General features: G+C 40.9%; 1 protein-coding gene across 14 annotated transcripts in view; it reads left to right on the top strand.

Annotated features, from left to right (window-relative positions):
* ppfibp2b (PPFIA binding protein 2b) overlaps positions 1-15086 on the top strand; it is a 93298-nt gene that overhangs the window by 37967 nt on the left and 40245 nt on the right. For 13 of the 14 annotated variants that reach the window (XM_061677253.1, XM_061677251.1, XM_061677246.1 and 10 more), the window contains 3 exons: positions 3661-3747; positions 5031-5144; positions 12988-13134. In XM_061677253.1, the coding sequence (XP_061533237.1) occupies positions 3661-3747; positions 5031-5144; positions 12988-13134 (348 nt within the window). Of the gene's footprint in view, positions 1-3660; positions 3748-5030; positions 5145-12626; positions 12871-12987; positions 13135-15086 lie in introns of those variants that run through there. The other variant, XM_061677254.1, reaches the window with a different exon arrangement.

Raw genomic sequence — 15086 nt, 5'->3', positions numbered from 1 at the left:
TGCAGCATAGCGAGACTACTACAGTGAGTGCACGAGTAATGTATAATTGGCCCGACAGAGATGTGACAACAAACTCAAGACAAAAAATTGGCAGCATGTTGCAATGGAATTGTAAGTTAACTGTTTAAGAAGTTAATGGTAGGAGGGTACCAACAATCAGCAGTTTTGATTGTCCGTTCGGTGTTTGTCCTTTTTTGTAGCAGCACCAAACTACACTGTGATGGAAGAACACAGGAGTGATTCGATGACTGCTGTGTAGAACTGCCTCAAGGGCTCTTGCGGCAGGCCGTGCTTCCTCAGAAGCCACAGGAAGTACATCCTCTGCTGGGTCCACGATCATCTCTACAGTCTTGAGTGTGTTCAGCTCCTGGTTGTATCGGCCGCACCACAGCTCCAGCCGCTCCACTTCCTGTCGATACGCCAACTCGTCACTGTCTTTGATGAGGCCGATGAATGTGGTGTCGTCTGCAAACCTCAGGAGTTTGACAGCTGGGTGCGTTAAGGTGCAGTTGTTTGTATAGAGAGAGAAGAGCAGTGGAGAGAGGAAACAACCTTGGGGCACCCCGGTGCTGGTGGTGCGTGTAGAGGAGGTGTTGTCCCCCAGCCTCACCTGCTGTGTCCTGCCCGTCGGGAAACTGTAAATCCACTGGCAGATGGCAGGCGAGACACTGAGCCAGAGAAGCTTGGAGGAGAGGAGTTTGGGGATAATGGTGTTGAACGGAGAGCTGAAGTCCACGAAAAGGATCGTCGAGGTGTTCTAGGATGAAGTGCAGTCCCATGTTGACTGCATCATCTGCATAGCTGTTTGCTCGGTAGGCAAACTGCAGTGGATCTGTGCCGCTCTTGAGGTGGTCCAGCACGAGGCGTTCAAGGGTCTTCATGACCACAGATGTCAGGGCGACAGGCCTGTAGTCATTCAGAACCGAGATTGCAGGTTTCTTGGGGACTGAGATGGTGGTGGAGCATTTGAAACAGGATGGTACTTCGCACAGTTCCAGAGATCTATTGAAGATTTGTGTGAAAACTGGAGCGAGCTGGTCCACGCAGACTTTAAAGGAGGATGGGGACACAAGGTCTGGGCCTGTCGCTTAGTTAATCTTTTGTTGTTTGAAGATGTGTCTCAAATCCTGTTCGTGGATGGTCAACGCGATGGATATGACTGAGATACTCACGATGATTCTATAATCCAGTACTCAATTCAATTGGGTTACAAGGGTCTGGGCCTAGAAAGTTGGGGGTTGATTACATAGCAGACTTGGCAGCAATTATTACCATCATACATTATAGTATACGACACGAGAGCCCAGCTCAGCAACGATCCAACGATTGATTCTCGACATGTTTACTTTTTTCTTAGGTTATTAATGCATTTTTAACAACATGAAAAAAGATGCGCAGCCATGAAGGATGACATCACACAACACGTCATCCTTTTTCTTACAAGTGCTCCTGTCAACTGCGTACTGGAAATTGGTTGTTCGAGAAATACTAATCTATTTCCCAACAACTTTTGAGGAGTACTTGAGCCAAGCAGTAAACTGCAATGGTCATAAAATGTTTTTCAGAGAAAGCAGTGTTCTAGTGGCCTTCATTATTATATCTGATACCTATAATCTCTAAATTTCAACTTTTAAGTTCTCTGTCTGTATATAAACTAAAATGAAGTATATTGTGAACTCATTAAGGTGTGCAGACATTAAATTCATTTGAATTGCAATTTGTCTTGGTTTTACTGCAAATTGGACTTCTGAATACAATATAAATGTTACTTTTCGCCACGTGAGCTCGTTTACGTCGGCATTAGCAGCTCGCTTTGTGTGCGACCACGCCAATACACGGAGGGCTGCCAATATGCTGTCTGGGCTTCCTTTATATTAGAGTGTGGTTTAGTCAATGTAGTGTTCGCAAGAATCAGTCTTCCACTGTATTTCTTTTTTTAATCACTTTATTTACCAATCGATCAGCACGGCTAGCATCTATTTAACGTGAAACTACATTATTCGTGTCCTTTTCTTCGCCTCTGTTTGATGTAATATTTGACATAGTGCCGCCTCATGTTTCGAATGAGATACCACAGTTGGATAAAATTGAAACCAATTGGTTGGCATTATTAAGAGACTGTCTCATTTTCTATTGTGTATACATAATCGCTCCTTAACCAAGCAAAAATATATTTTATCCTTATACTTGATTATTCCGATAGAATTGGCAGTAGAATAATTGATTACTAAGCGCAGCAGTACTGGATGCAAATTCTTATTTGTGACAGGTCTGGTTAAGGTCACTTCAGAAATGAAGTGAGAAAAAGTAAGTCATAGCACCGCATTTTCATAGAATAAGTGAAAACCTACTATGAATTAATTTTGAAGGGGCACTAAACTAAGCCCCCTCGAGACATTTGTGCCTTTGACATTAAAAGAAAAATAAATCACGCACCTTGTGACCCAGATCCATCAAAATTACACTTGTGATAGCACAATCTTTCTTCCAATTATAAAACACAAAACATTAAAACAAGGCACATGACAATCAGTCCCAATCTGTATACAATTTCATCCCCAGTGGAACATTTTGCACTCTTGTCCTGAAGCCAAATCATTTTGGACTTTGCTCCAATCCCGGCTGCTGACAGCTTTTGTCATTCATCGTGGTTAACGCTGTTCTTATATCCCAAATTTTGCTAACCTGTATCATAAGCGCATAATTGGGCATAAGAATCAATTGATTTTTTTAAATGTTTATTTATTTTTTAAATTGTTCAATGATCTCTTAAAAACCTTGAAAGTCTTAAAGTAATTGAGGCAAAACAGCTGCATTACTTGGCTGCAGAAGCTATATATCATATACATATACATACCTTACCTTACCTTACCACAAATATTCTTGGAAATCAGTGGTGTAGTTTTTAATCCATTTAGTTTTAATCCATCCATCCATCCATTTTACTAACTAAACCGAGGATGGAAGGAATACCTCTCACCTTTGCAATTTCACACTTAGTAATAATAGCTGGACTATAGAATTTTTAATTTTATTTTGTCACCTAAAATGAAAAATATTTTTAACTATAAATTGCTTATATTCCCCTGTTTTTGTAAGATATTTAAAAATTGTGTTTCAGAATTGTTTCAAAAGTGTTTCATTACAGCACAGGTGAGAGATTGGTGACTTGGGGGTCAGAGCCGGCCCGCCATATCATTTTATGTGGCCCGCAAAACCAAATCATGTGCATTGACTTCGTGTTTATTGCGCAAATACCAAAATTGCAAATTGTCTTCACGTCTACAAATATTGAGATATTGAAAGCAGTTTTTGTTACCAATCCCCTTTTTAAAATAAATGGAGTCATGCTGTAGTTGAACAGTTTTTACTGGCTTCTGATTTCAGAACTAGTTATCCATCAATTTGTGTTTATGTAATAATACAAGGCAATCATACATTCATTCATATGGGTTCACAGCCATAATGGCCCTCCGAGTGAAGCCATAACTGTGATGTGGCCCGTGACAAAAATTAGTTTGAGACCTCTACACTACAGTATCGTTAGAACTGATTAGGTCAGCAAATACACTGAAGATATAATAAATCAAAATGTAAATATTTCAACAGAGGCACAATCATATATATATATATATATTTCTGCTCTGTGTGGTTGTCCAGGTGAACTTGTGTCCTCGTGCCAACAATGAAAGCTACCAAGAGAGACTCCTCCGCCTAGAGGGGGACAAAGAGTCCTTGGTGTTACAGGTAAATATTTTGCGTGTATGTTTGTGAATTTCCTCTTCATTTCATGTAACTCTAAAAGCATGAGTTCACTTTTATTCGTGTTGATGTAATCATTTTAAGCGTAGGATTAGTCTGGGAAGGGTTGGAGCCGCACTTGATAAACATCTCAGTTCCTGTTCTGTGATCCTGGTTCTGAAGAGATTCCATGTTATTTCAAATCAAACATGCCTGAACAGCTTTGACCCATTCAAACATGTCCTCGCATTCACTGGCAACAGTTGCTGTGACAGCATCAGATGAATATAGCTTTGCACAACGCATAGTGTCAACAGACTCTTCTTAAATCACCTTAATAACTAGTTCATGCAGCACCGATAATTATCTTTGTCTCCAAGTTAACGTGTTTTCAGGGTCAGTTAACCTATGTGTGAGTGAGTTTGTTTTGCTCGCCTTGTAAGTTAATCACCCTGTTACATTCATGCACTTATCAAACACAAAACATCAATAGAAAAAAATCATAATTTTAACCGTTTTGATGCAGCTATGGTCGCAGATACACAAGATAACCAGAACTTGTTTTTTCCAGACAGGAGATTATTTGTAGATAGTTTTGCTGTTTCACTTTTCTTAGTTGAACTTTTACCTGCCTTACCTTCAGGCTTGGTTGTGTGTATTCGTGTATCTGTGTTAGCACTTAAACAGAAAGCTTTCACTGTAGCTTAGAGGGAAACATTTATCTTAATTTGTTTATCTCCTTCCCTTTTCCTTGTGATATGTTGCTCAAATCATTTTGTTTGCTACGTTGTCAGTTAATGGTTGAAAAAAGCAAATTTCACGTGTGCTGTACATGCACTTAATAATGGATTTTTGTAATCTGCCATGAGACAGTTAATGAAGCAGGAGCTTCAGGATAGAAAATGGCTGTGGGGTGCATATAGTAGGGGTTAAAGTGACAGTGAATCATCTATGTACCGAGGGATTCGACATAATTTAGTAGAAACACGTGTGTTTGTTTGTGTACATATCTGAACTGTGTACGCTTGGCTGGAGGTGATTGTCATGTCATGGGGGATTATTGTAAATGTCAAGACCAGATTCCTCGGTAACAGACTTGCTGAGTAATTGAATGGTGTTGTTAAGTTGAGGAATGTCATGTGTAATGTTTGCCATTTGTTGCCTATGAAACAGAATGAGAGAATGTTGCTTGGTTGGCCATCTACTAAAAGATTGTATTAAGACATTATCTATTCATTCACTAATCCTGTGTGTACTGTATGTATTAATGAATGACTGTCAACCATTAGGTGAGTGTACTGACTGACCAGGTGGAGGCCCAAGGGGAGAAGATCAGAGATCTAGAAAGCTCCCTAAAAGAACACAGACAGAAACTAGCCTCCACTGAGAAAATGCTGCAACAGGTAACACTCATACTGGAAATCTGACACATCTAAAAACTTTTTTTGAACTAAAATATTAATGACTATATTTACACCAGCACGATAAGATCCAATAATATTGTATTAAATAATCAAGTAAGGATTTGGCCATAATGAATAGCCAAAACATATGGCCAAATTATTGGCAATTTGTTGGCACTTTCAGTTAAAAAAAGAAAAGTATACGATTTCAGATTGAATTATATTTGCTCTTTCCAATGGTCCCAGTGGTGTTTTTGACCTCAGCATTGAGGCAAATTTTTTAGCACAGCCAGCCCAGGCTGAACAATACCACAACTGAGTGTACCAGTGAATCTGTTCTCTGTTCAAATTACTCAACAGACCCTTTGTCTTCTGCATTTTCAGCAGTAAAAGTAAAACCCCATAGCCGAATAATAAATACCGCTCGGAGGCACAATGTTTATCATCTATATTTAGAAAGTTTTTACGACCCACAAAATGAGAAGTAAAAAGATTAGATTAAGATTCAGTGTCATTCATAACACAATTTACAATTTTATTTGAGAGTAACCTTATTGTTGGGAACTCCGTTGAACAACTTTTACGATACATACATTGCACAATACAATGATGATCTCTAATGCCCAATCTGTAAAAAAAGAAAATAATGATGTTCACTCCGGTTATTCAAAAATAAATCGTCACTCAAATTAGCAGTCCGCCGGAAAAAAAAACTAATGCCGAATTGGAATTTTTGGATTCGAATCACAGCAAATCAAAGAATCACATACTACTTACTTTATTCTGACAATGAGCTGCAATGCTGCCACGCCACATTTGCTTGAAAAAAAATATATTATATATATAAATATATATATACATATTTTGTGATTTTTAGCCTTTGTTTATGGCCAACGCCATTTGGTGCATAGTTTCTGCACATGTATGCAGTTGTAGCTTTGAGCCCTCCGCCGAGATCTCCGTGGAAGGAGGCGTCCATTAGGCTAGCCACGAGGAGCTGCACGGATATTCTTGATAGTCCCACAACCGAAAAGGAGCCATTGCCAAGGTGGACAGCGACAGTGGCAGAATGAATGGGAGAAAGTTGATTCAACACAGTGTGAGAAATTATGTGCCAGGCACAGCTGGCTAGGCTACAGGCAGGTGGTGCAAGGCACCAAGGATTTACGGCACTGACAGTCGCAAAACAAATCTGGGTTCTACCTTTGTCCAAATTACGGCGAGGGATCCTGATTAAAGTAAGTGGTGTACCGAAATTTCGACCGTAAAAATGTTTCAGCCGAAAATAGTCCAAAAGTGCATTTTCAGGTTTTGGACTGAGATTTTTGTCACTGAAATAAAATGGCCGATACAGGATGTTTTTATGATGCAAGCAAAAACCGTGGACAGCGTACGGTTGTGTACATATTGCAAAAAAAATTACAAATACTGTCACGGTTTGTAACCAAATGTTATTGGAGTAGACCCAAAAGCAGACGAAGATGAAGGAAGCAGTTGATAATGGTTTCTTTGGGGATAGTGCAAGATCTAGATTTCAAAGGTGTGATGGCGGTCCGTAGGAGCAGGGAGCATTCTGGAGTGCGTGAATACTCTGGTGCTGGAACACTGGATCTGGCAGGCTTAAGTGCAGGCTGTGATGAGTGCTGCTTGGAACCAGGTGCGCGATTTGGAACCAAATCTGAGACCATGGTCCTCATTCGGAAAACGGTGGCGTGCCCTCTCCAGGTCGGGGATGATATCCTGCCCCAAGTGGAGGAGTTCAAGTATCTTGGGGTCTTGTTCACGAGTGAAGGAAGAATGGAATGGGAGATCGACAGGCGGATCGGTGCAGCGTCTGCAGTGATGCGGACTTTGTATCGATGCGTTGTGGTAAAGAAGGAGCTAAGCCGAAAGGCGAAGCTCTCAATTTACCGGTCGATCTACGTTCCTACCCTCACCTATGGTCAAGAGCTGTGGGTCGTGACCGAAACAACGAGATCCCGGATGCAAGCGGCCGAAATGAGTTTCCTCCGCAGGGTGTCCGGGCTCTCCCTAAGAGATAGGGTGAGAAGCTCGGTTATCCGGGAGGATCTCAGAGTAGAGCCGTTGCTCCTTCACATTGAGAGGAGCCAGATGAGGTGGCTGGGGCATCTGATTCGGATGCCTCCCGAACGCCTCCCCGGTGAGGTGTTCCGGGCACGTCCCACCGGGAGGAGACCCCGGGGACAACCCAGGACACGCTGGAGAGACTACGTCTCTCGGCAGGACCAATGAAGCGTGGCGCGAGCTTACGGAACTTTGTTTGAAGGGGAAGGTCGTGGGAAGAGAGCCAGACGGATTGACCCACCTTGTATTCGGGCGTCGGGGAGCGATGACTCAGCGCTGCCCGGACGTCCTTCCGAACCACCTGGACTCTCTAAAGGTGATCTTGTACGGAGGGAACTGCCTCCGCCTACTCCTGTAGGTCGAACAGTGGAGGTTGGAAACAGTAGCAAGCCATGAATGGGGACATACCGGTAGCGGAGCTGATGAGGGAATTAAGAGCGTATTCAACCCATGAGAGGAAGGAACTCCATGAGGAGAGGTTGCGGGCGGCCAGACAGCGGAGTGCCGATTCCAGGGTTTGGTTGGCCCGCTCTGTCTGACCGTTGGTCTGCGAGTGATACCCCGAGGATAAGCTGGCTGCTAACGAGGCTCAATACGATGCCAGGCCCAGAGGCGATTGTTTGCTTTGTGTCCAGTGTCAATGTAGCATAAGTCACTAATCATTACCTCCATGGCAGCGAATAAACTGCACTTCTGACAAGTATCGTTATCATGAAGGGAGGACTAGGAGTAGTTAACAGGAGAAATACATGGACGCCATGCTAATTGCTAAGCTATTGTGACATGAAGTCTCAAAATACCAAAATAATTGGATGGAATAGTACACTTGTCACATAGGTCTGGCTGGAACTGCGTTATAGCGCAGCTTAGCCATCTTTGAAGAGCAAAATAGCAGGCAAATACTTTAATACACGATGTTAGACAGCCACACAGGGAGCGGAAACCGAAAACCGGAAATTAATTACCAAGTCACCGCTGCTATGTCATTTGAGAGAATCGCCATTTTAAATTACATCCATCCATCCATCCATTTTCTGAGCCGCTTATCCTCACAAGGGTCGCAGGAGTGCTGGAGCCTATCCCAGCTGTCATCGGGCAGGAGGCGGGGTACACCCTGAACTGGTTGCCAGCCAATCGCAGGGCACATACAAACAAACAACCATTCGCACTCACATGCACACCTACGGGCAATTTAGAGTCTCCAATTCATGCATGTTTTTGGGATGTGGGAGGAAACCGGAGTGCCCGGAGAAAACCCACGCAGGCACGGGGAGAACATGCAAACTCCACACAAACGGGGCCGAGGATAGATTTAAAATTACATTTACATTTAAATAATAATTAAAAAAAGTTGTAAGATAAAAAGTTTGGCTGCAAATGTGCCTGCCATTACAAGGTTGATGCAATAAGTACATGAAAATAAAAAATATTGAATCCATAATTTAACAATTGCGATGATTGAGTAATGATTATTTTCTGCAATTGAACTGTATGCAGAATTGTTATCATATTACATACTGCAATAACTGTCCTGAAATGTTACATTTTCTTGACATAGTTTTGAAAATATCAAAATTCAGACATTGTTCTGGAAGTGAATTTCTATAGGTTGGCTGCTCTGCAGTCATAGCCATAAGTGCAATTTTAGTAATAACTGGCGGGCTTGATTTATTTTTATATTTTAATTAATGTAAAGTGCTTTGTGTTGTATATATGTATAAATATATAATATATATATATTTATGGGATGGATCACCATTAATGTAATGTGTGGTGCATGGTCGTCAATTTACTCTATATGAAAAGTGCCTTTTAAATTGTTGTAATTAGGTACTATTATAAAATTAAATGGAACTGTTGGTGAATGTCGCAATACGAAAATCATCATTTCTCTCTGAGTTGCTGTTTTGATTTTTTTTGTTAGTCCATGTTTCTTTTTTCATCTCAACGTTTTGTGTGTTACTGAGTATTGCTGCTATTCTAATTCAGAGCTGCTAGTGGAGGGCGCAACAACCACAGGAGGTTTTCTTAAACAACCTTTTAAAAAAATGATGGGTGAACAAACTTACTGCTTACCCCTCAATATTTACAAAAAAAATAAATAAAGTGGCATTTAATCCAAAGCAGATTTCCAAGCACCCATTTCAAACTAACAATATAGCTCCACCTGCCACTACCCATCATCTCCGAAGCAATGCCTCATGAGTTGTGTTTGTTAAGTTTAGAGGTTTTATTGGATTTAGCTGTATTGATCCGCAGCTGTTGTTATGCTTAGTGGTCATATCCGTGCTGTTTGTGTGTGACATTGTCCCCATTTGACAAATAATAAGTGCTCGTAGAATAACTACAGTAATGTGAGGTGTTTGCAAAGTGAGATGATGGAAGGAATAACAATTGTTGTCTGGGTTTCTGTGTTGCGTTGTGCATTTGGTCATTCTTTTGAGCATTTATTGTATGAACATAGTCTTATAAATTCTACACGATTTATGCACTGGTTGAACTTAATAGATACCAATTCTGTGTCGTGACTTTTTTCAGTGATTGCTCAAATTAATGAATTAATGAATGCTGTGATGTAACCTTCTCTACTTTAAAAGAACTAGTTGTGAACAAATGAGTTTTTTTTTTTTCAAGATCTATAAATGCTGGGGAGAAGACAATTTTTTGCATGGTTGCCCTCATTAGGCAACAGCCAATATATGGCAGCTGACCTGTGCGCCATGGCCACGAATTTGTGAAAATGTGTCTTAAGACTGCTGCTGATCCTGTCAGTGGGACTGGTGTTAGATTGCAAGCAGCCAGCTGTCATGACTACGTAAATACTGTGTGGTTTTGCGTGCGCATGTGTGTGTGGGCGGTTGGCTCACGCGCTTTGGTAATTTGGGGTTTTAGCTGTCTGTCTGTGTGTGGCTGTGGTGTTGACATTATTTGTTTACTATGTGCTCTCCTTTTGGAGGCTTGGTGAGCCCACTGTGATCAAATGTAATTGATGTTTCATGTGGATATCCACATGACTTTGTAATCGCTTCAGTTAAACAGCCTGAAGAAAATCAAAAATGGACTTCACCTATAATGATGTTTATAATGCACCGTTATTTACTTAACACTTGTATTGCACTAAATCACACTTTCATTTATCTCTGGGCGGTGTTCATCAAGAGGAGGTTCTCCTTCGAGAAGACAGTAGAGTAGCAACTCTGGGAACTCTTGTTTTAGAGTTATTTTAACAACATAAAATAATGCTAAAATTAACTTAAGTCAAATTATGACCCTATAAAGAGCTACTTTAGTGCTAGCAACCATTCAACATTTCTCTCTTTCTTTCTCTCCCTCTCTCTCTCTCGCTCTCTCTCTCTCTCTCTCCATATATATATAGGTATAGGTAAATATTCCATGTTGAGAAGCTTAAGAAAGATTAATAACAGCACGGGAAAAAAGTATATTTGCAAAGTTGTTAGATGATGAATGTTTAATGTCACAGTCAAAGGACATTACAGCCAAATATGAATCTTGAGGTTCCTGTGCTTGCCATCTATATAAACAAGGTCAACCACCATCTGTTCTGGGAGGCTGGTTGACCTCCAAATTGATCATATTAAAAAAAATATTTCCCAGAGAAAATACATGGCATTTAACTTTTCAGGCAGTGTTTTAATGTAAAGTGTAATATTGACTTCATAAAAGTGTAGTGGGTTTTCTCCGGGCACTCCGGTTTCCTCCCACATCCCAAAAACATGCATGAATTGGAGACTCTAAATTGCCCGTAGGTGTGAATGTGAGTGCGAATGGGTGTTTGTTTGTATGTGCCCTGCGATTGGCTGGCAACCAGTTCCTGGTCAACCCCGCCTCCTGCCCGATGATTGCTGGGATAGGCTCCAGCACGCCCGCGACCCTAGTGAGGAGAAGCGGCTCAGAAAATGGATGGATGGACAAGTGTAGAAATATTAGCCACTGTCAGTAATAAGACATAAAAACAATAGACTGTGAGTGTACCGGTTGACAGAAGTCACGGTTCAGTACGTACCCTCGGTTTGGGGGTCATGGTTCAGTACGAGTTCGGTACAACAGGAAAAATCCACAAAAAGTCGCAATTGCATAATTCTAGGCTTCTTTTCGTTTATTTTCAGCAGAAAAGTAATAGTAGTCGAACATTTACATCTACCTGATACAACGTTGTATTAGCTGTCTAATCATTATGCACCATTTAAAGGTAAGCTCTATTTTATTTGATTGTATTTATTTATATACTTATTTGATCAGGTAAGGCAACTGAGAACCGTTTCTCATTTAAATTGCCCTCCTGACTTGGCCTGACAAAGTGCTACTTGATGACATCACTACCCGTTTGCATTCTTCTTTTTGTGTGTGCCCATGACTTCATTCCATTGTTTGTTTTGGGAGGTCTCCTCTTTAGCAGATAAAATACACGCTTCTATGGAGTAACTTGAATTTCTCTGTACTTTTTGGCAAATTCCATCTGATGAATGCTTTTACATCTTATTTCCTTGGTCAGTTTGACACCTATTACTAAGGACGCCAGTGCTTTATTTCTTCTTCAGGACTTGGCCTCACTGTTCCAATAAATTTCGAGGCGAGTCTATCGACTGAGCAACCTGGACAAGGATGCTCGTACCAAATGAATTCCTGTGCGGCTAATTTGCATAAGAGACCAACCTGCCTCAGCACTGCCTTCCTTAACTGCAGGGACACGTGCCAGCCAGGTGAATGGGTAGCATCCGGTCTCAGATGTCAGTCGTACCTGACAGTCCGTGTTGAAGTCTGCTTAAATGGATGGTTACCTTAATTGCCATCTATTTATGGGAGACAGTGCCAGACCTTTTACAACATAGGTGCAGGAAGGAGCGCTAGCAAAGGCCTACCCGCAACAGTAAGACTGTTCAATTACACGAAATAACTATGCAGTGCACACACACATACACACACACACACACACACTTTCAAATTGATTGCTGGTTTATTGTGTTCTCATTTATTTCAGAATGTTTGTTCTTTTCATGCTATTGTACTATGTTTGCTGCTGTCACTGGTTACTTTCCCCCGCTCAATAAAGTTGTCTTCTTCTTGACTTAGCCATAATGAGTAAACGGTAGACAAACTTGTACGACACCTACTCGGCAATAAATAATTATAAAGGCTTTGTGAAACTAGTAAGAAAACAGTGTCCAGAATTTTTCATTTACCTCTAAAATGTTTTCATCTCAACCAGCTGGAGCAAGATGTTGGTTATCAAAGGCTTCAAAATATATATATTCCAAGGCTATTTAAAACAAAAAGGAGGAAAAAAAAGAGGAATTGGGCTTAATTTGGAAGGGGAAATGAAAGCCACACCCGTGGTTGTCAATTGTGTGTGCTTGCTTGAGGCAGCAAAAACAGAGACACACTTTTTTTGTGGCCGCTATCAATTTTTGATTTTACACAGTTTTTTTGTTGATGTTTTTGTTTTTTTGTGCCATACCACAGAGGGATTGGGTTTTATTAATAGAGCCCTCGCCTGTATGTGAGTGTATGTATATTTAGCTTCATAGGGTCTGGGTCCCCAGTCTCCCCTGATCTGTCAGTGTGGGAAGAACACTGAACTCAGGAAAAGGAGTGTTCTAAACGCAGACTACTCTTCACTCTGGTATATTGTGTTGAGACATTTAGTCTGGTATTTGTGTTTTTATAGATTGATGTTTTTTTGTTGTTTTTTTTTTACACTCATATAATTGATTCAATGTGCTGTATTTGTTTTTCGAAGGAGCTGGTGAGCAGGACGTCTCTGGAAACTCAGAAGTTAGATCTGATGGATGAGGTCTCGTACCTGAAACTGAAGTTGGTTAGCATTGAGGAAACGCGCAACACACGTCTACAAGACCCCATGGACACGAACCAGAACAAAGCAGAGGTAGGGAAAGTCGTGTGCGTGCGCGCCTGTGTTAACTGCATTAACCACTTTAATCATTTTATGTCATGTAGTTATAAATGTAGCAAAATAATGTCATACTATAAAGCTATACAACTGTGTTTGTACAAGATTATGGCATTGCAGTGGAGTCACAGTATTTAGATCTTGTTTAGAGGAGCTTGAGTACTTATATTCCAACTTAATGCTTACTGTCTAATTATATCTGTATCCAAGGTTGTTTGTAATATTCACATTTTTTTGCTACTTCTTAGGGAAAGGGAATGTTTATAAGAACCTGCTGTTTTTATGCTGCAGCAAAATAAAAGTTTCTGCAGCTTACCAGAAGTCTTAATGGGGGCCCTATGGCCTGATTTTATTGGAATGCTTGGCACAAATTCCACTTAACTCGTGTTTGCTTGATGTCACCTGTTGTATGATGACAGAGTGAACCTGTTGACAATTTGGCTAAATAAATATTGGTTAATCCCCATCCAGAAAATTTGGTTGTCAAAGCACATATTTACAGGAAGCCAAATGTGTCAGCCAAATTCTAAACAGACAAACAGATGGCCCCCACCCTGCTATACTCCCCCATTCATAGTCCCTGTCATCACTGTCAAAGGTAACAATAAAAGGTCTGTGGACACACGCTTCAGCGTTGGCACTCTGAAACAAGCTAAAGCCAACCAGCTTCTACAGTGTTTCAGCCAGGTTTGGTCCTATTCATCAATACAAGTTTTGTACTCAAGTAATAAGTACTTAAGGTCCGAGGGTTAAGTTAACATTACAAGCATAGCGTTGCTGCTCCTGCTCAATAAAATCAAACACATTAGCCACATTCCAAAATACGCCAGAACAAACAATTGTCTCTTAATAAATAAAAGCAATTTAGAATAAAATAAAACATAAAAATGGTCTAATCGTTGTAGTTGTGACTTTCGGCTGATTCCGTCAGCGGTCGCCATAGTGAGCATTTGTCATTTGTTTTAGGCCCTTTCATCACTTTCTCTGCATTAGATGTACTGTAATTGTGCAAAGTCATTTTGTTGAGTATACTACGGTATGTGGACACAAACACTGACTAACATGGGCCTTAACCAATACTGTTTAGCTGTTTTGCCTGTCTTGTTGTGGCGTTTACTCATCGTGACACCCAGCTGCTCTTCCACTCTGCCACAAAGCTTCAGTTGGAGTGTGCACATGCGTGAATGTTAAGTCATCACATGGCATCCATTGCCATTGCCAGAGGATACATTGGCTGGCAAATGTCAAATTTGCACTGTCGACTACATTGGTCACCAAATTTATGAAAAGTGGTGACTTATGTGGGGAATGTGCAGTATTATTAAACATGAATTGAATTTGTGTAATTGTTGTTATTTTCCTCACTTTGGAACACATCTGCATGCCGCGGGTTGCTCCACAGTGTACACGCAACATGTCGGGGAACTACAAACGCACAACTTAACATTGATCACACCCGAATTGCCACTAGTAATGCATAATTTTACTGTGCATTCTGTCCTTGTGCACAAACTCATCACGTTGAGTTAAAATCTTAATATCCATCCCATTTTCATCCTTTGGCCACTGCTATTCTTTAACTGGATACTTACTTTTTTAGCACAGAGGTTCATGTTGTAAGAGCACAAAAGAAAACACAGAACCAAGTAACACGGAGCGAATGGAGGCATTGTGGCATGCATTTAACATGTCAAACAGCATGCTTGATTTAAGAAGTGTAAAGGAAAAAAGGAAAAGAGAGACGGGGGCAGACGGTGCCGCAGCTTCATTTTCTATCCTGCCAGACAAGCGTGCTGGACCCTCACACTCCAAAATGTGTTTGACAGCGATATCTGCCTTTGTGAGAATTCAACCCTCGATTTGACTCTTGTAGTCATATTTCTAATTGTATTCACATCACATGGAAGCATCCTTCAATGACCTATTGA

The sequence above is a fragment of the Phycodurus eques genome, chromosome 5 (genome assembly GCF_024500275.1).
Source record: "Phycodurus eques isolate BA_2022a chromosome 5, UOR_Pequ_1.1, whole genome shotgun sequence".
NCBI lineage: Eukaryota > Metazoa > Chordata > Actinopteri > Syngnathiformes > Syngnathidae > Phycodurus > Phycodurus eques.
This window is presented reverse-complemented; position numbering and strand designations above follow the sequence as displayed.